Source organism: Triticum aestivum, chromosome 6A (genome assembly GCF_018294505.1).
Source record: "Triticum aestivum cultivar Chinese Spring chromosome 6A, IWGSC CS RefSeq v2.1, whole genome shotgun sequence".
Taxonomy (NCBI): Eukaryota; Viridiplantae; Streptophyta; class Magnoliopsida; order Poales; family Poaceae; genus Triticum; species Triticum aestivum.
In genome coordinates, this window is record NC_057809.1 from 266,484,624 (window position 1) to 266,505,814 (window position 21,191).

The 21,191-nt window shown below is 43.9% G+C and overlaps 1 protein-coding gene across 1 annotated transcript in view; it reads right to left on the reverse strand.

Annotated features, from left to right (window-relative positions):
• The window catches only part of LOC123127413 (putative elongation factor TypA-like SVR3, chloroplastic), a 40,999-nt gene extending 22,719 nt beyond the window's left edge, over positions 1-18,280 (reverse strand). Inside the window, exons 1-10 of the mRNA XM_044547111.1 lie at positions 18,007-18,280; positions 17,178-17,287; positions 16,312-16,515; positions 15,901-16,077; positions 15,639-15,791; positions 14,466-14,555; positions 2,129-2,263; positions 1,930-2,046; positions 1,367-1,518; positions 1,200-1,284 (exon numbers count right to left, since the gene is read on the reverse strand). Of these exons, the coding sequence (XP_044403046.1) occupies positions 1,200-1,284; positions 1,367-1,518; positions 1,930-2,046; positions 2,129-2,263; positions 14,466-14,555; positions 15,639-15,791; positions 15,901-16,077; positions 16,312-16,515; positions 17,178-17,287; positions 18,007-18,217 (1,434 nt within the window). The 5' untranslated portion in view covers positions 18,218-18,280. The remainder of the gene's footprint in view (positions 1-1,199; positions 1,285-1,366; positions 1,519-1,929; positions 2,047-2,128; positions 2,264-14,465; positions 14,556-15,638; positions 15,792-15,900; positions 16,078-16,311; positions 16,516-17,177; positions 17,288-18,006) is intronic.
• Positions 18,281-21,191: the final 2,911 nt, after the last annotated feature.

The following is a 21,191-nucleotide window of genomic DNA, read 5'->3' on the forward strand; positions in this document are numbered from 1 at the left end:
ACCCAGTGGTTGCGGTTCTCGGGGTCGGCAGGAATGGGTGTGGGGCGGCGTGGAGGTGGAGAAGTCATCGGAGGCACCAAAGGGGTGGTGAAATAGTGAGGTGTGAATGCGTTTGGGCAATGAGGCGAGAGGGGTGGGACTTCCCATCCGTCTCCTACACTTCCCCAGGCATGCAGGCGAGAGCCACATGTAGCTCTGGAAAAAATGGCCGATTTGGCCATTCCCGCTCAACCTAGCCCAAGATTGCTTTATGGTTCGTGTGGGCCAGGAAGCTAATGCAGCCCAAGCAACCAAACGGGCCAATTTTGCACTGCCAGGGCCTGGTTGGGCTGGATACAGGCAACCAAACAGGCCCTTAGTGTATAGGCACTGTGCTAGCCATCGATTTGTGTTATATGTATGCTTCGTATAACCTAGAGGCCTTATCTCTTCGATACATTGTTACCCGGGGCCTCTTATGTTGTAGGCCTGGTACCTGGTTGTGGCCACGAGCCAGATGCAGCATTGCAACGGGGTGTTGGCGCGGAGGTCGCCGAGGAGGCTGCCAAGCTTTGTGACCATGTGCTTCATGGGACTGTACAAGGACACTGTGGGCAGCACCTCTGTGGGGGTGTCCATCGAGCGCAAGTTTAGGCACTCCAAGAACCTCTTTATCTCTACTACTTAAAAAATAAGTAGCATTCCTTTTCCTGCGAGGTAGAACTCTTCGTCAACCGGTTCCACCCCTCCCACCACATCCCTCCACTTATTTTTTCATCCAGCCGGTTTTTTTTCACTACGTCATATTTGGCCGCACCTTCCCAGTACGCCACTCAAATCACATTAATTTACTTACCTTTTGCAGCACTACATCAACTCCACCTTAATTGACTTACCTTTTGCAATAACATGGAATTACGCCGCTCAATTCCGCGCCATATTTTACCACACCTTCCCGTACGCCGCTCAATCACATTAATTTACTTAGCATGCATGACCTAGGCTACCAAATTATAATGGCGCCAAAATCAAAATTCTAACCCTTAGTGCTTCCTTCCTGCCCCATGCCATATAAGGTGAAATTACGCCCCCTTCCACCTTAACACAGACCTAGCCTTTATACATTAAATTGTTTTGGCTCCCGTGGCAAGGCATGGGTACATACCTATCAAATCAAATATATACAAAATTTCAGTTTTGTCATTTAGGGAGGGAAATACCTCATATGGCTCCAATAGCTTTCCATTTACTGTCTTGTTTATGACCTTTGGAGGTCCAATCATAAATTCATATCCTTCCCTCCGCCTATAAGCAATTATTAAAGAGAATACCAAAATTAGAGAACATACCAAGTGGCTGATAATGTCGAAAGGTTAGAAGTTCTTACATGTTCTCTATCAATATGGTGAGGTGCAGTGTGCCTCTGCCACTAACAAGAAATGTATCAGCAGTTTCCCCGTCTTCTACTTTCATAGCCAAGTTCCTTTCAAGCTCACGATATAGCCGATCACGAAGATTTCGGCTAGTGACAAATTTCCCCTGGGATAAAGCCAAAGAGAGACATAGTTTCAGCACTAAGAAAGAAGAAACTCAACTACTGTAATTTACTATAAACTATTGAATTAGAATAGGCCATTCTTGACAGAAGAGCTTTAATAATTAATGGATCATTTTCCACCACATTGGAACACAATGGAGTAAAGCTTTACATCCGTGCAATACACTGACTTCAACTTCCTAAGCATTTCAGTTTCAGGAAAGCGTAGTACTACTTCCATTTAGCTTACCTACATGGGCATACAATGTGCAGTACAAGCATTACTCTCATTTGGACCAAAAGCGTTATAATTAAGATTCTCTTAGCCAGTTTTCAAATCTCTTTTTATTCCAGCAGAAGATCCTAAAAAGTAGGGATACAATGTTGTAAGTTAAAGTTAACTTTTGAGACACCTCTTTTCCAACAAAAGGTGAAGTGTTGATGGAGAAAGACATTCTAACTGTTGGTTCCTCAATTTTGATAGTGGGCAACGCTGTTCCAGAAACTTTATCAGCTATAGTTTCCCCAATCTGCAAAGTTTAAAAAAAAATCAGAACAGGTTATAAGGGTAAATATATACTAAATATATGAATGAACATGAAGAGCACCAACCATGATATCATTGATTCCACATACAGCACAAATGTCACCAGCACTAACAGATTCAACTGGAACGCGTCCGAAGTTCTCGTACACAAAAAGCTCACCTATTTTGCCAATTCTACAAGCATCATCTGGTGTACACACCTGCCCAATATCTTAATCAGTAGAAGCTATATATTGATTTGCTTTTTTTCTCAAACAAGGCCTAGCAAGATACACATCAGTTATGGGCCAACAAAGAAAACAAATGAGATAACATGGCTAGGTATGAAGATTATTATGATGGTTTCTGTTTATTAAGATTACAAGCACCTTTGGCAGAGAAAAATAAATTTTGAGTACCACCAATAGCTAGTCTACCGTCATTATTAAGGGTATCTTTGATTATAAGGAATTCCATAGGTATTTGGAGGATTAGAATCGTTAGGAATTTTTCCTATGTTGGGCGTTTGAGACATAGGATTGAATCCTATAGGATTTTTTCCTAAGGATTCCTTTGTACCATTCCATAGGAATTTTAGCATCCATTCAAACCACTTGGAAAGAATCCTTTGTGTGATGCAATCAAACAAACAAAAATCATGTAGGATTCAAATGGGCATGACACTGCAATCCTATGGTTTTCCTATTCCTACGGCATTAAAATCCTGGAAATCAAAGAGGCCATAACATATTTAGTTTTTAAAAAGTATAGACTGGAATTATTTTTTCATTAACCGAGATATTTAATAGTTGCTCACATATATGTAACATACGGGGAGCCAATGAGAAAGGGTTGCACTAACATTTAACTGAGCTTCCAAAGAGATCTAGAGGTTACTCAGAACTGGAAATACTAAAGTGATTGCATGATCTTATATAGTTGATGTATTCTCTTAATACCTCCACAAACCTTAATATGGATAAAAAGAAGGTAACCTTAAATATAAGACTGAGACATGTTGGTACTGATAAAAGCTGCTTTGAGGCATCAATTAGGTAACATTTTTCCATAAAATACATCTACTGAGACAGCGTATACCTACCGCCTTATTATAATTTATTTATTTTCCACAAATTCACTCAGTGCCATCACAATTGGCTTGAGTTGGAAAATAGCATGACAAAGAAGGTTGATTTCACAATGCTATTTGAAAGGCCCAATATTCGAGAATATGGCATCGCCGACGCCATCCATTTTTCAACTAGTTGCATGTAAAATGACCCTCTCCAATAAGCTCCACTCTGCATTTTTTCAACTCTAGTGGTCACTTTTGTAGCCTATGCACGTCAGTTAGAGCTCAAACTATACATCTTTCTCACCCAATAGTACACTTTTCCTGGATGTGTGCTCTGTTGTGCTAGTTAGGAACTAACCTTAAACATTCTTGGTTTGGTGTTTGGTACTCCCGCCTTTAGTTTCACGTAATACGCCGCACATCTACAGATCCAAGTTTGACTAATAATCAGAGCAATATGCACCTTATGTGTGAAACAAAAAGTGATATCACTGGAAAATGCTTATAAATATAAATCCAATGATACCACTTCCATTCCATGCCCCACATATTATTTCACTGATTGTCAATCAAATTTGATTCTTAAAATGTGTGGGTTCTTTTACATGTTGTTGACACCAGATTTTGTCATGATACAAAACCCAATTAAGATGATCTTGGATGGAGAAAGTTTCAACATGAAAGTTCTTCGTCTCGTCGAGACAGATGATTTTAATATATAAATCGTCTTAATCCGAGATTGTATGCAAAAGTTAGAGCCAAAAACGCACAATGTTGCAGAAATCATGGAGATGGCCAGATGCCCAAAACCTTCTGTTGCTACCAGACTGTCCGGTAATTGGGACCAGACTGTACGGTCTGGGTCAATAAATACGTCAAAACCTTCTATGTTGACCGGACAGTTTGGTCCGGTCGAGCGGACAATACAGTCCGAACCGAAATTGTGTATCTCCACGAATCTGATGCTTGCGGTGGCGATTAGGCCTTCAAGATGACCTCAAATCAAAAAACGTTCAACACGAAAGTTATTCGTCTCGTCGAAACGGTTAAATTTGCTTTTAGGTGCATCTTCATCTGAGGTCGTTTGTGGCTTGTGAGACCCAAAAACCGAACTGCTATCTCAGACTTGCCTAAATCCGAGTTCATAAATAGATGAGAGGTGACGGCAGATTAAACAACACACAATCGAACAATCAATCTACCACTTTTACCTTTACTTTTATTCTGCCTTTGTTCTTCTTCCTCGTTCTTCGTTCATTCTTCTTGTTGCAGGGCGGCGAACCTCAAGGCCCTGGGGGTGATCAGGTCGACCTAGGGCAGCCCATAGCCGCCGCACGCCCAGACGGGGTTTCTCCCGGACGTGTGGGGTTTCAGGTCTACAAAAGCGCCCGCCGGATTGCTTGCGCACCGCGCTTCCAGACGGGTTTTCTTCGACGTAAGCTGCGGTGCATCACCCTCGGCGTTGGAGGTACACGGTGACATGTTCGTGTGCGAACACACTTATTGGCGACTCCGCTGGGGACGAAGCTTTGAGCGGTCTCCAGCCCGTTCTTGCTACGAAGAGATCGTCATCTACGGTTTGTAATCTACAAAGGTAATATGAATACCCAATTCACTATTTAGATACAAATAATGCGTATGTTGTTGCTAGATCGTTTAATGAGCATAATGTGCCGGCTAGCCCTAGTTTTATCAATCATGCATCTAATTATGCGCAACAGCCGATTTAAAATAATCTTCATGCTCCAACTTCATATAATTTTAGCAACATGCAACATATGTATCCCAACTCCCATGCATCGGCAACCCCACAAATCTATATGCCGATGAACAACATGATGAGTTCAGTTAATCAAGTTGAGACACCACATGTAGGAACTTCCAAAGTATGCAACAAAGTGTTCCAACTTTTTATTCATCGGCAAATATTGCAGTATGTTAATCCAAACATGCCGGTGGATAGGGGAATTGGCCATACTACTACTAGTTATTCGGTCAATTACCCTCAAACATCATATGCTACACCTCATGCTACTAATTTTTGGCACCATATGCAACTGTTGATATTCATAATTCGGCTCCGCACCTTCAGGGTTATGGCCGAATAAGTGAAACTTCTGCAGGAGCACAAATGCCTTCACCTACTACCATGTAATATCATGTTCCCCATACACAACTATAGAATTTCGGCAACATCTCATTGCCGAAAGAGTCTAAAAGCATCGGGGGGCAACTATATCCAGACTGGGTAATTGAGAACAAGCTTACATTCTCTTGGGATTTGTGCAACTATATTCGCCAGGAACTAATAGAAGGCGGAGGCCTCATGACTTTACTATTGTAAAAGCTAGAGTTGTGCAAATGATGCATTCGACCAGTGTTGTACCATCCAGTGTACCCCCTAAACAATTGCAAAGTGTCGGCACCTCATTGCTGAAAGAACCTCAAAGTATTTGGGGGCAATTCATGAGGAGTTGATGGAAATTGCGATGAAAAAGTTTAAAGGTCGCCAAGCTGAGATGTGGGCTAAAATTAGACAAGAGCAAGAAGCCTTGCAAATTCAAAAATATAAAAGTATTGATTCAGGTAACAAAGAAAATTCGGTTATTGAAAAAGCCGAATCAAATAGCATGTGTACCGAATCTATTGGAGAAAAAGAGGATGCCAAGGCATTAGAGACTCATTCAAAAGTGGAGCAAAGTATTATTCAAGTGATACAACCATCATGCTCTCCCAGTGTGTATGAAGAGGTATGTCTAGCAAGTGATTTACCTATTTTCAGATTTGGTCACAACTTTATTGTTGATGTATCTATTAGGAGAAATCTTATAAATAATTTTGAAAGACCAATGATGAAGGTTAATTTACTTGTTAGCAATAAAATTGTTACAAAGCATATCGGTCAATACATTGTACCATTCAAAGAGACCGATAGTGACTTATTATTGCAGCCAAAGCTTTTCGCATTGTTTTATTTGAAGTTCATATTTAATTGGGTAGCTTTGCTTGCTCCATACTTGGCTTACGCATGGTCTCAATTGAGACACGTATGTTATAATTATTTTGATTTCAGAAATTTAAAGCCAAGGTTATACTCTATTGAGAAAACCAATGATAGTATAATTTGTTTTTCAAAGACATCGGACATAGAATGCAAAACACAATGCATAGCCGAATGGGGTGACGTAAAATCTGAACCATTCGTTTGCTTAACTCCAAAGCCGTTCTCACAACAAGATCGGCTAGAAAATAAAAAGTTTACCTTCAATTCAAGCATGTGTGATCAAATATTTGATTTGTTGCTGAAAAATAATTACATAAGAATTCTTGATCACCATGTCAAGCCATCAATTCAAGGACGAATGTATTGTAGGTTGCATCATTCGTTCAAACATAATTTTGAGGATTGCAATATGTTTCGTCAAATAGTTAAATCGGCCATTGACAAAGGACGACTGAAATTTGTTGAGACACCAAGAGATGACCGGTCTATTCCGATTGGTCCTGATGGCAAACGGTTTTTGCATCAGCTGCTTCAAGCTGGTCCATTTAAACATGAGAAAGTAAAAACTTCAGATATTGGGATCAAGCTTTCAAGTAAGGAAGTTGTTCAAGAGCACAATGATAATATTCTTGAGGGCGAAAATTCCACCAAAGTTGCAATGAAGACGCCAAGTACTGGGGGGGGCAACAAGAAAATCCAAAGATCGATGCAAGCACAACCAAAGAAAGCAAAGGCCGAGGTAAGCGCAAAGGTAAAAAGTCAAAAGTCACTTTCGCACAGCTATTGGAAAAATATCAGAAGATAAGTGAGGAGAAGATTACTTATCGGCCAAGTAATTTAAAAGCATCAAGATCATTCCGCAGGCGCAAATCTGAGGACCGGCATTGGCAAAGGGGAAATTTCAATGAATCATATTCATATCCATATTTTGGGCCGTCAATGCCAATGCCATGGATACCTCCCTATGCTAATTTTTATCCATATTCACCATGGGACAGGTATGATTCAAGTGCACATTCTTCATCTTATTTTAGACCATCTCACAAAGATCATGCAGCTCCAAAAAGGCCCACGTTCAATAAACAATCATATGTTAAAGACCGCTTCACTCCAAAAGAATCGGTCCGGAGCACAAGGAAGAATAAGGAGGTGGTTGAGCAAGTCTATCGCGTTAAAAAAGATGGTTGTAAGTGTGCTACTTCAGATTTGATCTTAAAGGATAAAATTAAAGTGTTGACATTGGCTACTAAAGACAATGAGATGAGTCAATCAAGTGCCAAATCTCAAGAGAAGAAGCTGAAAGTGCACAAGGTAAAACAAGACTTGTCATTACTTTAAACAAAATCACAGCCGCATCTTATGTCGAACATGGCATGGGTTCCCAAAGTACTCCAAACAAGAATGGTGTGCAAGATTCCATCGCAAGAAGTGCGGCAAAGGTGAAGAAGGAAAAGAGTGGAAACTATGAACGACCAAGCCGAAGGTTTCAACATCTTTGGTCCACATATTATCCACATTCTCCAACTATGCTATTGATGTTGATGACATGGAATTCATCTTCGGGTATGATTGGTTACCCTCCAAGGACTTATTTTGATCCATGGACGCAATATAACTTCTTACATCATGCAAGGGTTTTACCACATCACCATACATTAGATTAGATGTATAGTGTTGCTAATCAAAGTGGCCTATATAACTATCGCCCTAAGCAAATACATGGCCGATATATCATTATCGGCCTAAGCACATATAAATGGCCGATGGAGTATTGACATCGTCCTTACACCGAAGTATTGCAAGTTATTTTTCAGCGCGCAAGCTTTGCCGAAAAACAGGGGGCATGTGTTAACACCAAATTTTGGCATGATACAAAACCCAATTAAGATGATCTCGGATGGAAAAAGTTTTAACATGAAAGATTGTTGTCTCGTCGAAAGGGATGATTTTAATATATAAATTGTCTTAATCCGAGATCGTATGCAAAAGTTAGAGCAAAAAACGTGCAATGTTGCAAAAATCATGGAGATGGCCAAACGCCCAAAACCTCATGTTGCTACCGGACTGTCCGGTAATTGGGACCAGACTGTCCGATCTGGGTCGAGAAATACATCAAAACCTTCTGTTGTGACTGGACATTCTGGTCCGGTCGAGCGGAGATTCTGGTCCGAACCGAAATTGTGTATCTCCACGAATCTGGCGATTGCGGGGGCGATTAGGTCTTCAAGATGACCAACAACAACAACAACAACAAAGCCTTTAGTCCCAAACAAGTTGGGGTAGGCTAGAGGTGAAACCCATAAGATCTCACTGACTCTCATGTAAAAAATAAGCACACGGATAGCAAGCTTCCACGCACCCCTGTCCATAGCTAGTTCTTTGGTGATACTCCAATCCTTCAGGTCTCTCTTAACGGACTCCTCCCATGTCAAATTCGGTCTACCCCGACCTCTCTTGACATTCTCCGCACGCTTTAGCCGTGCGCTATGCACTGGAGCTTCTGGAGGCCTGCGCTGAATATGCCCAAACCATCTCAGACGATGTTGGACAAGCTTCTCTTCAATTGGTGCTACCCCAACTCTATCCCGTATATCATCATTCCGGACTCTATCCTTCCTCATGTGGCCACACATCCATCTCAACATACGCATCTCCGCCACACCTAACTGTGCCACACCTAACCGGGTACATGATGTGCGGTTTCAGTACTACTAGGTGTGAGGAGGAGGTTAGCCTTGATGGGCAGGTGGTACCTCAGAAGGACACCTTTCGATATTTGGGGTCAATGTTGCAGGAGGATGGGGGTATTGATGAAGATGTGAACCATCAAATCAAAGCCGGATGGATGAAGTGGCGCCAAGCTTCTGGCATTCTCTGTGACAAGAGAGTGCCACAAAAGCTAAAAGACAAGTTCTACAGGACAATTGTTTGACCCACAATGTTGTATGGCAAAAAGCATACACCATGAGATATCTCCTTGTATATCCCTTGTGACCTCATCCATCACCAAGGCAAAAAGATAAGGGTTGAAAGCTGACCCCTGATGCAGTCCTATCTTAATCGGGAAGTCATCAGTGTCGACATCACTTGTTCGAACACTTGTCACAACATTATCGTGCATGTCCTTGATGAGGTTAATGTACTTTGTTGGGACTCTGTGTTTCTCCAAGGCCCACCACATGACATTCCGCGGTATCTTATCATAGGCCTTCTCCAAGTCAATGAACACCATATGCAAGTCATTCTTCTGCTCCCTGTATCTCTCCATAAGTTGTCGTACCAAGAAAATGGCTTCCATGGTCGACCTCCCAGGCATGAAACCAAACTGATTTTTGGTCACGCTTGTCATTCTTCTTAAGCGGTGCTCAATGACTCTCTGCCATAGCTTCATTGTATGGCTCATCCGCTTAATTCCACAGTAATTAGTACAACTCTGAACATCCCCCTTGTTCTTGAAGATTGGTACTAATATACTCCGTCTCCATTCTTCTGGCATCTTGTTTACCCAAAAAATGAGGTTAAAAAGCTTGGTTAGCCATACTATCGCTATGTCCGCGATAGTACAACTCTGAACATCCCCCTTGTTCTTGAAGATTGGTACTAATATACTCCGTCTCCATTCTTCTGGCATCTTGTTTGCCCAAAAAATGAGGTTAAAAAGCTTGGTTAGCCATACTATCGCTATGTCCACGATAGTACAACTCTGAACATCCCCCTTGTTCTTGAAGATTGGTACTAATATACTCCGTCTCCATTCTTCTGGCATCTTGTTTGCCCAAAAAATGAGGTTAAAAAGCTTGGTTAGCCATACTATCGCTATGTCCGTGAGGCCTTTCCACACCTCAATGGGGATACAATCAGGGCCCATCGCCTTGCCTACTTTCATCCTTTTTAAAGCTTCCTTGACCTCAGACTCCTGGATTCGCCGCACAAAACGCATGCTGATCTCATCAAAGGAGTCTTCCATTTCAATGGTAGAACTCTCATTCTCCCCATTGAACAGTTTGTCAAAGTACTCCCGCCATCTATGCTTAATCTCCTCGTCGTTCACCAAGAGTTGGTCTGCTTCGTCCTTGATGCATTTGACTTGGCCAATATCCCTCGTCTTCCTCTCTCGGATCTTGGCCATCTTATAGATGTCCCTTTCGCCTTCCTTCGTGCCTAACCGTTGGTAGAGGTTCTCATATGCCCGACCCCTCGCTTCACTGACAGCTCGCTTTGCGGCCTTCTTCGCCATCTTGTACTTCTCTATATTGTCCGCACTCCTATCTAGGTATAGGCGTTTGAAGCAATCTTTCTTCTCTTTAATCGCCTTCTGGACAACATCATTCCACCACCAGGTATCCTTATCTTCGCTTCTTCTCCCCTTGGACATTCCAAACTCCCCCGAGGCCACCTTACGAATGCAAGTCGCCATCTTCATCCACACATTGTCCGCATCCCCTCCTTCCTCCCAAGGGCCCTCCTTAATGACCCTCTCCTTGAACGCCTAAGCTACCTCCCCCTTGAGCTTCCACCACTTCATTATGGCGACTTTGGCGTTATCCCGCTGGACACGAATCCGAAAGCAGAAGTCAGCAACCACCAGCTTATGCTGAGGTACAACACTCTCTCCAGGTATCACCTTACAGTCTAGGCACGCACGCCTATCTTCTCTTCTCAAGAGGATGAAATCAATCTGGCTAGAGTGTTGGCCACTACTAAAAGTCACGAGATGTGATTCTCTCTTTCTAAAGAGGGTGTTAGCTACAATCATGTCGTAGGCTAGAGCAAAGCTTAAGACATCTTCTCCTTCTTGATTCCTGATGCCATAGCCAAAGCCCCCATGTGCCCCTTCAAAACCTGTGTTAGATGTACCCACGTTGCCATTGCGGTCTCCTCCTATGAAGAGCTTCTCGCCAATCGATACACTCCTAACCATGTCTTCCAGGCCTTCCCAGAACTCCCTCTTGGTGTTCTCATTGTGGCCTACTTGCAGGGCATACGCGCTGATAACATTGAGAACTAAGTCCCCAACTACCAGCTTGACCAGGATAATCCGGTCCCCACGTCTCTTGACGTCTACCACTCCAAACTTGAGGCTCTTGTTGATCAAGATGCCTACGCCATTTCTGTTTGCAGCCGTCCCCGTGTACCACAGCTTGAAGCCGGTATCCTCCACCTCCTTCGCCTTCTGTCCCCTCCATTTGGTTTCTTGGACACAAAGGATATCGACACTTCTCCTCACCGCTGCATCCACTAGCTCCCGAAGCTTCCTTGTCAGAGATCCTACGTTCCAGCTACCTAAGCGAATCCTCCTAGGCTCGGCTAGCTTCCTTACCCTTCACACTCGTCGAGTCAAATGCGAAGACCCTTGCTCATTTTCCACTACATCCGGGCACCGATGTAGCGCGCCACTAAGGATGCGACGACCCGATCCTCGCTCACTTGCCACCGTATCCGGATCAAGATACGACGCACCACCAGGGGGGTGGCGGCCCGGCCCTTGCCCATTTTCCACCACACCCGGGTTCCGATGTGGCACATCGTTGAGAGGGTTACGTCTTCAAGATGACCCCGAATCAAAAAACGTTCAACACGAAAGTTGTTCGTCTCGTTGAAACAGTTAAATTTCCTTTTGGGTGCATCTTCATCTGAGGTTGTTTGTGGATTGTGAGACCCAAAAACCGAACTGCTATCTCAGACTTGCCTAAATCCGAGCTCGGTTAATTTTGGAAAGATTTTGATGGGATTTGGAGTCTTTTTCTTGTACGGGAAGTCCAGACGCCTCATAAATAGATGAGAGGTGACGGCCGATTGAAGAACACAAAATCGAACAATCAATATACCACGTTTACCTTTATTTTTATCTTCTCCCTTTGGTCTTCTTCTTCCTCGTTCTTTGTTCGTTCTTCTTGTTGCAGGGCGGCGAACCTCGAGGCTCTAGGGGCGATCAGGTCAACCTAGGGCAGCCCATAGCCGTCGCACGCGCACACGGGGTTCTCCTCCCGGGCGTGCCGGATTGCTTGCGCACCACGCTTCCAGACAGGTCTCCTTTGACGTGAGCTGCGGTGCATCACCCTCAGCGTTGGAGGTAGCGGTGACATGACTGTGTGCTAACACATGTAAAGATAGTGAAGAGTATTTTTTCAGAACTTTAGGTACAAAAGACCCAAAGTGGTCGGACCCTTCCCTCAACCCTGCGCAAGCGGCAGGGCCGGGCCTGGGGAGGGGAAGGGGGCGGCCTCCCAGGGCCCCCAAAATCCAAGGGGACCTGCCACGTACGTATATAGCCCATGACCTACAGGCCAAGGGAAGCAAGAACGCTGGACGCAAATGCCTGTGGCCATGAGGAACGGGCCATGTACTAGTTGACAGCAACGTTCGCATGCATATGCATCCCATTACCACCCAGACGCTGCGACATAGGTAGCCCAGGAAGGAATAAACGACGTCCGATCACGAGAAGTTGCGATCGCACATATCCTTCCGGTCGCGGGTCACGACAATCCCTAATCTCGAGCCTCCATCGCGAGGCGAGTCAGCGCTGCCGTCAGGCCATAGTACGCACACCGATGAACTCCTTCTCCAGTCTCCACTCTTCAGGCGCTAGATGGACATGCACATCACCGAGCGCCTTCTTCCACCGATCCACATGGCCCGACGCTTGATCATCGACAAAGATTTGACCGACCGAAGGTATACAGTATTACTAATTTATTATTGTCTATATTCATATGAGTATTGGTAATTAAGTAATTTATCTTCACATACACTATGCATAGCTTACACACTTTTGGTGCATCTTTTTATTTAAATTTAGCACTGTGTTATTACATGTGCATAATAGAAAAAGAAAATACTGTATGGATGACTTGATAGAAACACATTGAGAAGCTATTGACAAAAAATATCAAGAGTAACACCGGTACTTCGATTGATGAGTTGGCAATAGTCGTTGTTTATGGATCAAAACATTTAAAAGAAGACTTTATGATAATATCAATAAATTATTTGACATAAATGTTGATTTTGGATGCATTAAAGTTCTTATTGGATACATATGCATATTGATTACTATAGTGATGTTTTTATACTAAAGGGCCTCGAGTTGTAGTTTCGCCCTGGGCACCCAAAATCCTAGGGCCGGCCCTGGCAAGCAGGAGCTACGTGCACTGGGTTGCCATTTTTCTGCAAGCCTCAGAATGGAAAGATGGAAAGGGAATAAAACAAGATTTTCAGAAGAAATTCACGGCCAAACAAACATGGAAAGTGCCACATAGAAGGGAGTCTACAGCCAGAATGCGGTAGCCAAAAGAGGGAGATAGAGCTGCCTAGCTCTCTCCTAGAGTCGCATCTGCACAAGCGCAGAGCTGCCACAGGATTCGTCTGCTCTTTATCTTGCAATACTTGCTCACGGCACTCCCAAGTCCTCCAAGAAATGTGGAGTGTGGCATAGCATGTACCACGACAGCAATGAGTTCCGTCTCCTCCCCCTCCTGCTATGTCCTTTCGCAACACCCGCATGTTACTCAATAAGCTTCTTTAAGTCTTTATTTTGGTGGCGGCTATTGCTTCAACTCCTACCATGCCATTTGACAGAATCATCACAGCTATGCTGTGTCAACCTTCAACCTTGGAATACATCACAAGGAATGAGGCCCGGTCCCGATAACAAGAACGGCAGGAAGAAAATTTGTCATTCCAGAAAATGTATCTTTAATCTTTATTATTGGCATTAACAACAAAACAGTCTCGAGTGTACGCTTTAGCTTCTTATAAGTGCTGAGCGATGATAAAATGCCTCGCTTTGGCCTAGGGGAAGCATTAGGGGGACAACGAGGTACTTCTGTGAGAAATTGGTCTTCGCCGGTGAGAAATCGGCCTTCTCAGATGAGGACTGAGTGGTAGTCCTTCGGCGAGGAATTGACAACCCCGGTGAGGAATAGGTAATTAGGCATTCTCCGGCAAGGAATCGACAACCACAGTGAGAAATAGGCATTCTCCGGTGAGGAATAAGCCTGCTCAGGAGAGAACAATGCAAACAAAAAAAACTAGGACTTAATTCTCCTCTATTTCCTATGTTTCAATCGCCAAGAGCTGGGCGACAACCTTTCAGTAAGGGTAAATTTTTGAACATTGGGTATATGCAACTAAAGGCAAACTTATTATCAATGGTGATTCGCAACTCCGCAACAATTGTGATGGCACGTAGAAACTTTATCCTTTAATTTTCTGTTGCGCCAGGATTAGTTTATTTATCCCTAAACTTGTGTCTCCCCATGGTGGGACACTCTTCCTTATAGGTGTTGGAATATTGTTGCTTATGCTATCATGCAGAAGAACGAATTGATCAAAATCATACCTTCACTTCCATGCCTCGTTTTAGTTCTCCTGCATGCAGTCGTCCAATTGCTATCCTTCCTTTATGTTCATCATATTCGGTACTAGTTACCTGTATATAAATGAGCAATTGAGTGCAGAATTGGAAGCAGTGAAATATAACTACTAATATTACTCATGACCATCGAAATATGCTGGGAATTCATGAAACCAATTTTGGTGAGATATTTCAAAGGAAGATAGATCGACCATGTTAACAAAGAAAGAAGGAGGGTCTCTTGCTGGCCGAAGGGTTGGGATGCAGCAGGTTGACTATTAGTTCTGATAGCACTGAAGTGATTGAGGCCATGAAGAGTGACATGCATGCTGCGGCTAATGAAGCAGCGATCTTCAATGATTGCTACTTCATGCCCAGAGAGTTTGTGAAAGTTTCCTTCGAACATGAGAACCGAGAGGCAAATACGATTGCTCGTGAACACTTTCCCAGCTTGCTAAGTATAATGATTCTAGCACATGGATAGATGCTCCTCCTCCCTCAATTGTATCTCTTTTAGTCAATGATGTAACCTTATTTTCCAATAAATAAAGAGATACCTTTGATTGTCAAAAAAAAGGAAGCAATGCGTGAAATAATGCATGGTAAGTTTCAACAGAAATAAGTCAGTGAATAGGGAATATAGAGCATAATTCATGACTATGAAAGCTGCTCTATATTCTCTCCGGAATATTTCAAAGGAAGGTACTGACATAGTGTGCATGGTAAGTTTCTCCGACTTCAAAATAGCAATGGCATACTTGTAACAGAATTATGTAAATGTGCATGTGATATCAATCATGTTGACCTGAACTTAAACATGAATTATGGTACAAGCGACATTAGCTCTCCATGAGTACAAAGATTTTTTTTCTTCATTGAGAATGTAAAATTTCAGCTATCTCAAACATACATAACTTAATTTCCATAACATGGCTTTGAGCATCTTAGAATAAATGTATTCCTAACCATAGAATGGATTGGAGCATCTCAAACGTATGCTTCATAATAGATGAAAATACAACTATAGTTGAGACCCAATTTATAGTATTATAGCTTAGGAGGTATTGTGTAGATGTAATCCAGCATAATCATAGAAAATCAAGCATTGCAGATGATACATGAAAATTTGACATATAAACGACAAACTTTATAACTCACAAGCATTTGGAGGGCACCATCTTTCTCAATGTGTGGTTCAGGTATACATCTAAGAATAGCCTCAAAAAGGGGTCCAAGATCGTCAGCCAGATTATCTGCGGAGATCCCAGCCTTTCCTTTGAGGCCAATTGCATAGACTGTTTGGAAATCACACTATTGTTGGCAAAACAAAAACATGAGTACTAGGATATGACCAGTGTTAAAACCTAATACTCAAAAAAGAGTAAGTTAAATGAATAACAATCCAGGCATAGCTCCTCACCTGTTCATCTGTTGCATTTAATTCGATAAATAGCTCAAACGTTGAATTAACTACAAACTCTGGACGAGCAATAGGTCTGTCAACCTTGTTTACAACTACCACAACAGCATGTCCAAATTCTAGAGCTTTCTTCAGAACAAATCTTGTTTGTGGCATAGGTCCCTCCACAGAATCAACCTACATAGGAGAAAGGCTTAATGAATCAGATGGTCGTTCACATGTTGCCTCAAGTGACACTAGACACTATTTGGAAAATATGTTTGACAGGATCTAGGGAGACATGCAGTGGAAGATTGAACAGCTACGGTAATGCTCATAGGAATTCAAATATGTGTCCTCAAAAAGGTCATAGGCATTAAATAAGAAACATGCCATTTAATAAAAACAAAACAGTAGCTAGTAGCATAGTACCACTAGGAGAATTCCTTCCACCATGTTGAGAACACGTTCCACCTCCCCACCAAAATCTGAATGCCCAGGAGTATCAATTATATTGATTTTGGTACCCTTATAGGTTATTGATGTATTTTTGCTCAGTATAGTAATTCCTCTTTCCCTCTCCAGATCATTAGAGTCCATTATCCTTTCCTGCACAACTTGATTGTCTCGGAAAACCTGCATAAGGTAAACATTCAGGGTAATAAGACGATTGAAAATTTCATAGTAAATACACTCTAGATTTGTGCTACAACATGGTGATTCAACAGAAATAAGTCACACAAAAATAAAATATATCTGAGCACAGCTCTTAATATTACTAAAGCCTGCAATTTTGTGTCACAATACAGGATAGGAGGTAAACTGAAGAATGACACAGCAAACAAAAGTTACGCAGATATTTTGTGGAGAAAACCCACACAACTAAAAGTAAATAAGTATGCACAACAGTTTCAGGTGGGTATAGGAGTAGCCTCCACAGCACCTATGGGACTCTAAACAACACCATGTTTGTGATGACTCAAACCAGTTCTATGAACCTGCCAGACTGAACAAAGAGTAAAGATCAATAATTTAGAGCCCATACAAACAATGTGAAAGCAACCCACCAAGACCAGACCAAAAAATCAGTTCTATTATACTAACAAACCAAACAAGATCAAATATCAAGGAATCAAATGGAACAATAGTATGGCAATATGTGGGAGAGCTTGTCTTATATTTGCAAAGTGTGCTTGCCTTCTAAATAAAGCTTCCATCACTGAGAAATTTAATTCGCAGCCAACTCACTTGAAGTAAATTAGCCTCACAGAGCAAAACATAGTACTTCTGGGATGTACCTTGGATTGTCTTAACATTGAATCCACCAAAGTTGTCTTCCCATGATCAACATGAGCAACAATTGCAATATTTCTCACATCTCTTCTAGTTGCTTGACTACTAGTCCCTGCTAAATAATCCAGTGAAGTATATAAATTAGCATCATCCAAAAAGAAGTGAAGTCAATATACGTAGGAAAATTTCATGGAGAATGCATAAGCACTGGGTTCTGATGATAGCAAGTCAAACTGTTTTTTTTTAACTAAAGTACCAAGTATCCAGATGAAGATGAATTTCAACGTAGAAAGGCCCAAGTGTGCATGTATTTTACATAAATTACTATTTCAACAAACTCAATCTAACATTAGAAAAAATATCAGAACCTTGCACCGTCATTGGTTAGCGCTTAGGAGCTATCGGTGTGTAAAGCCACGATCGCAGCGCTTAGGAGCTATCGGTGTGTAAAGCCACGATCGCCACATCTGTGCGCTGACACGAATGAGCGTCTCCTCTTCAATTCTAAAGCAACAGGGTGCTCACTCCTCCGGTTATTACATGACGAGAAAACACTGGAGCCATGCAGACAAAGTTAACCATCTCTTGCACATTACAGGCTCATTTCAGTCCGTGTCACCAAACTGGTGGGCACATGAAAATCATCATTGACACACTCTGCGAAATCACTTACAGGGTCCCCTAAAAGAAATCACTTACAAGGCACTCAACAGCCACGCGCACTGAACTACCTCAGTTTGTTCCCAGTATCATGCCACCGTTTCGTCCCTGAATCTAAATTCCGGGTTTCCAATCGTGCCGAGGAAGAAGGAAGCAAGCAAAGATTTCACTTACCAGACGGAGACGGGGAGTCGGCGCGCTCCTTGACCTCCTGCTCAAGGGAAGCTGAGGCCCTGATGGAGCGGGGCCGCCGGCAGCGGGAGTGGGGAGGCCGCAGGAGGAAGCATCGGCCGGCGGAGAGGTTCGAGGAGCTGGCCGACGCCGGCGGCGGCGCGAGGCGGTGGGCGGAGGGGCCGGCGCGGAGGGTGATGGTCTGCATCTGCATGACTAGGCGGGTGGCTTGGGTGGGTTTGGGGGGTTTTGTAGGGCGGGAGGAAGGCGGCGGAGCCTTGGAGGATAACGGCCATGGCTTTGGTGGCTGCGGCTGTGTGCGCTGCGAGGCGGGCCACGTCGTCCGCCCGGAAAATATACTACTACGACTAGACTACGAGTCCCCCTAAAAAAAACTAGACTACCAGCAGGGCCCTGTTCGGCAGGTCTCCAGTCCCCATTTTTGAAGGAAAAATATCAGGTAATATCATGCCTTAGATGCTCCCATGATACGATCTTCTGGTCCATCGGATCTCAGATTTAATGGTTCCTAGAAGGTTCTGAAAGGTTGCCGTACTTGTTCGGAATTTTTAGACTTCAAAAGGTCTTTTTCGCAAAATGTTGAAAGCCTTCGGCTCCTAGAAGCTCGTATCATGGGAGCATCTAAGGCTCCGTATCACCTGATACTCTCCCCACTTTTCAACTCTCAGCTCCATCTGCATGCACAGTGTGTGAAGCGGCATTTTTGCAACTCCGAAAAAATGGCATACAAGCCGCTCCGCTATAGGAGGGCATGGAGCCAACGCGTTCGGTGCCACTCTGCAGCTACACCGGCCGCTTCAGGAGCTGAGCTGCGGAGCGAAGGCCTGCTTCACTAGATATCAAGAGCAACTCCAATAGCCAGTGTAAAAATCTTTCATGAAGTTGTCAGATGTCAGACAACAACTTTTCTCGGTTCCGTAAATTTTTCACTTAAAGTTCTTTATTTTCTGTTTTTCATTAAACAAGCTTAGGACCCGTAAATCACTGGACGATGTTGTCTGACACCATTGCCTTGCGAGTTGTGGAAGTGAATCCTCAGACTTACTAAGGGAAGTCAAGGAAGCTACATGAACCTGGCTTTCCTTCAGCAGTTTCATGAACAGTGCTATAATACAGCGATTTCACAATGATAATTGATGTACAGTAGTTGGCCATCTATAGTAGTTTGTTCATTGTGCTAGGTCTTTGACTTGCCTTCTCTATTTCACTAAAGGAGAATAATGTAGCTCCCTGGCTTCCCTCTGCAAGTCAGAGGATCCACTTACGCGAGTTGGGTGACCCGCGGTGAGCTCCTAGCGGCGGCGACGCGGGGAGGCATGGCGTGGCCGCGTTGGGAGGCTAGACGGCCAGTGGCTGGACGGCGTGGGCAGGTGGAGAGGCGGAATGGCGCAGGCCAATAGCAGGGCGTAGGCCTGAGTCGGCATGGTGGTGTGGTCAGACTTGCACGAGACGGGCATACAGTGGAGCGGCGGCACGAGACAGCGGCAGCTGTGCAGCGGTACAACCTGGCATGTCTATGACGCAGGAGACGAGGTTGCATGAGGATTCCTTCGGTGAACTTTCAAGCGGTTGCCTACCCAACAAATTATAGAGAGGATGGCTTCCTGTATGGTTGAGGGAATGTCAGGTTATTTGTTGTAGGGTGAAACCCTAAAGAGGATATTTTCACACTTGGAGGGGGAACGAGGAAGAACACACAAGAATACAAGGAGGAAATCACTCAAACAAACCCAAATAACACATCCACTAGAGTAGCATACATGAAATCCACAAGTATACAAGGACAATTCAAGGAAAATAACACTAGGGTAAAAGTTCTTCCCACTCCTAGGAGATGTGGTCTTGATGTTGATCTTCTTCAAAAGGAGGCCTTGATAATCCACAAGGATTCTTCTCAAGATGGGGGCTTTGTGACGCCCGGATATTTAAGCTACAGTAACCCTTCACTAATATTGCCACTTCACCACGATTATTGTTGCCAATCCTCACTTGATCCAAATCATGATTCAAAATCAAATTCAAAATCAAATTCAAAATTCAAAGTCAAAAATTCAAATTTGCCAAATATGAAAACTAAAATGTTCAAAGTGTGGCAAATAATCCCTGGATATTTGTCATGTTGGAACCAACCTCTTTTAGATTCCTAAAGTGTCCCTAGAATTTATTTAGTGGTCCAGCAGCATTTAAAATTGGCCTTTTCAATTTCTAAAAATAGCTGGACACTCCCAAATGCTTTGGAACTTGTTGTAACAACCCAAACTGTCGCTCTGTATTTTTGTGCCAAATTTTGTGGTAAAAAAACTCATTTAGTATCTCAAATAAAAGCAAAGTAGTAAAGAATTATTGTAAAAAAAAACCTAAACTACTGGTGGACTGGGCTCTAGATCAACAGTGGGAGTCCAGCCCACCTTGCCACCTCCTCCTTCCTACTGCTCACCAGGAGCGTCGTGGACGCGTGAGCCCCGTCCATGGCCGTGGATGGCCACAAGGCGGCAATCCGCCCCTGCCCCCGACCACAAGACGCTGGCAACCCCCTCCCCACGCCCTTGGACGAACCCTAGACCCCCAGATCCCCTCCCCCCTCTCTCTCGTTCCCCTCGCATCACTGTTGCCGCGTTCATGACCACCCGTAGCTGCTGCCACAATGGCCATCGCCGTCGTCACGTCTCCGGCTACCCCGCACCTCACCACCATCTAGGAGTTTCGTGGGGGTTGTCTTCATCGCCTCCAACTCTAGATCTGAGCTGGGAGGCCGCAGCTCGTCGTCTTCGCCTTCTTCTTCTCCGTCGGTTGCCGATGGATGCTGTCGTCGATTCTCCATCATCAGAGCCACCCCGAACCCACTAACCTGCCCTACCCGACCGTGGTGAGCTCCTCGCTCTGTGCCCCGACTTTCCCCCTTGATCTGTTGCCTTAGCCACGCCTTGAGCTCGTCGTGGTCAACATCCTGCGCTCGTGCTAATCCTACTGCCACCGCACGTTGCACGCACCACGAACGCGTACGCGTGCTCGTTCACCGCACACCTCGCCCCGCTTGCTGCTCAGTGGCGCCCGCTCGCCTGCTTCCACACGCACCGCCTCGCCTGGACCGCGCCTCGACCCAAGCTGCCGCGCCCAGGTGCGCCCCTGCGCCACTGTAACACCCACGACGCGGCTATATCTCCCAC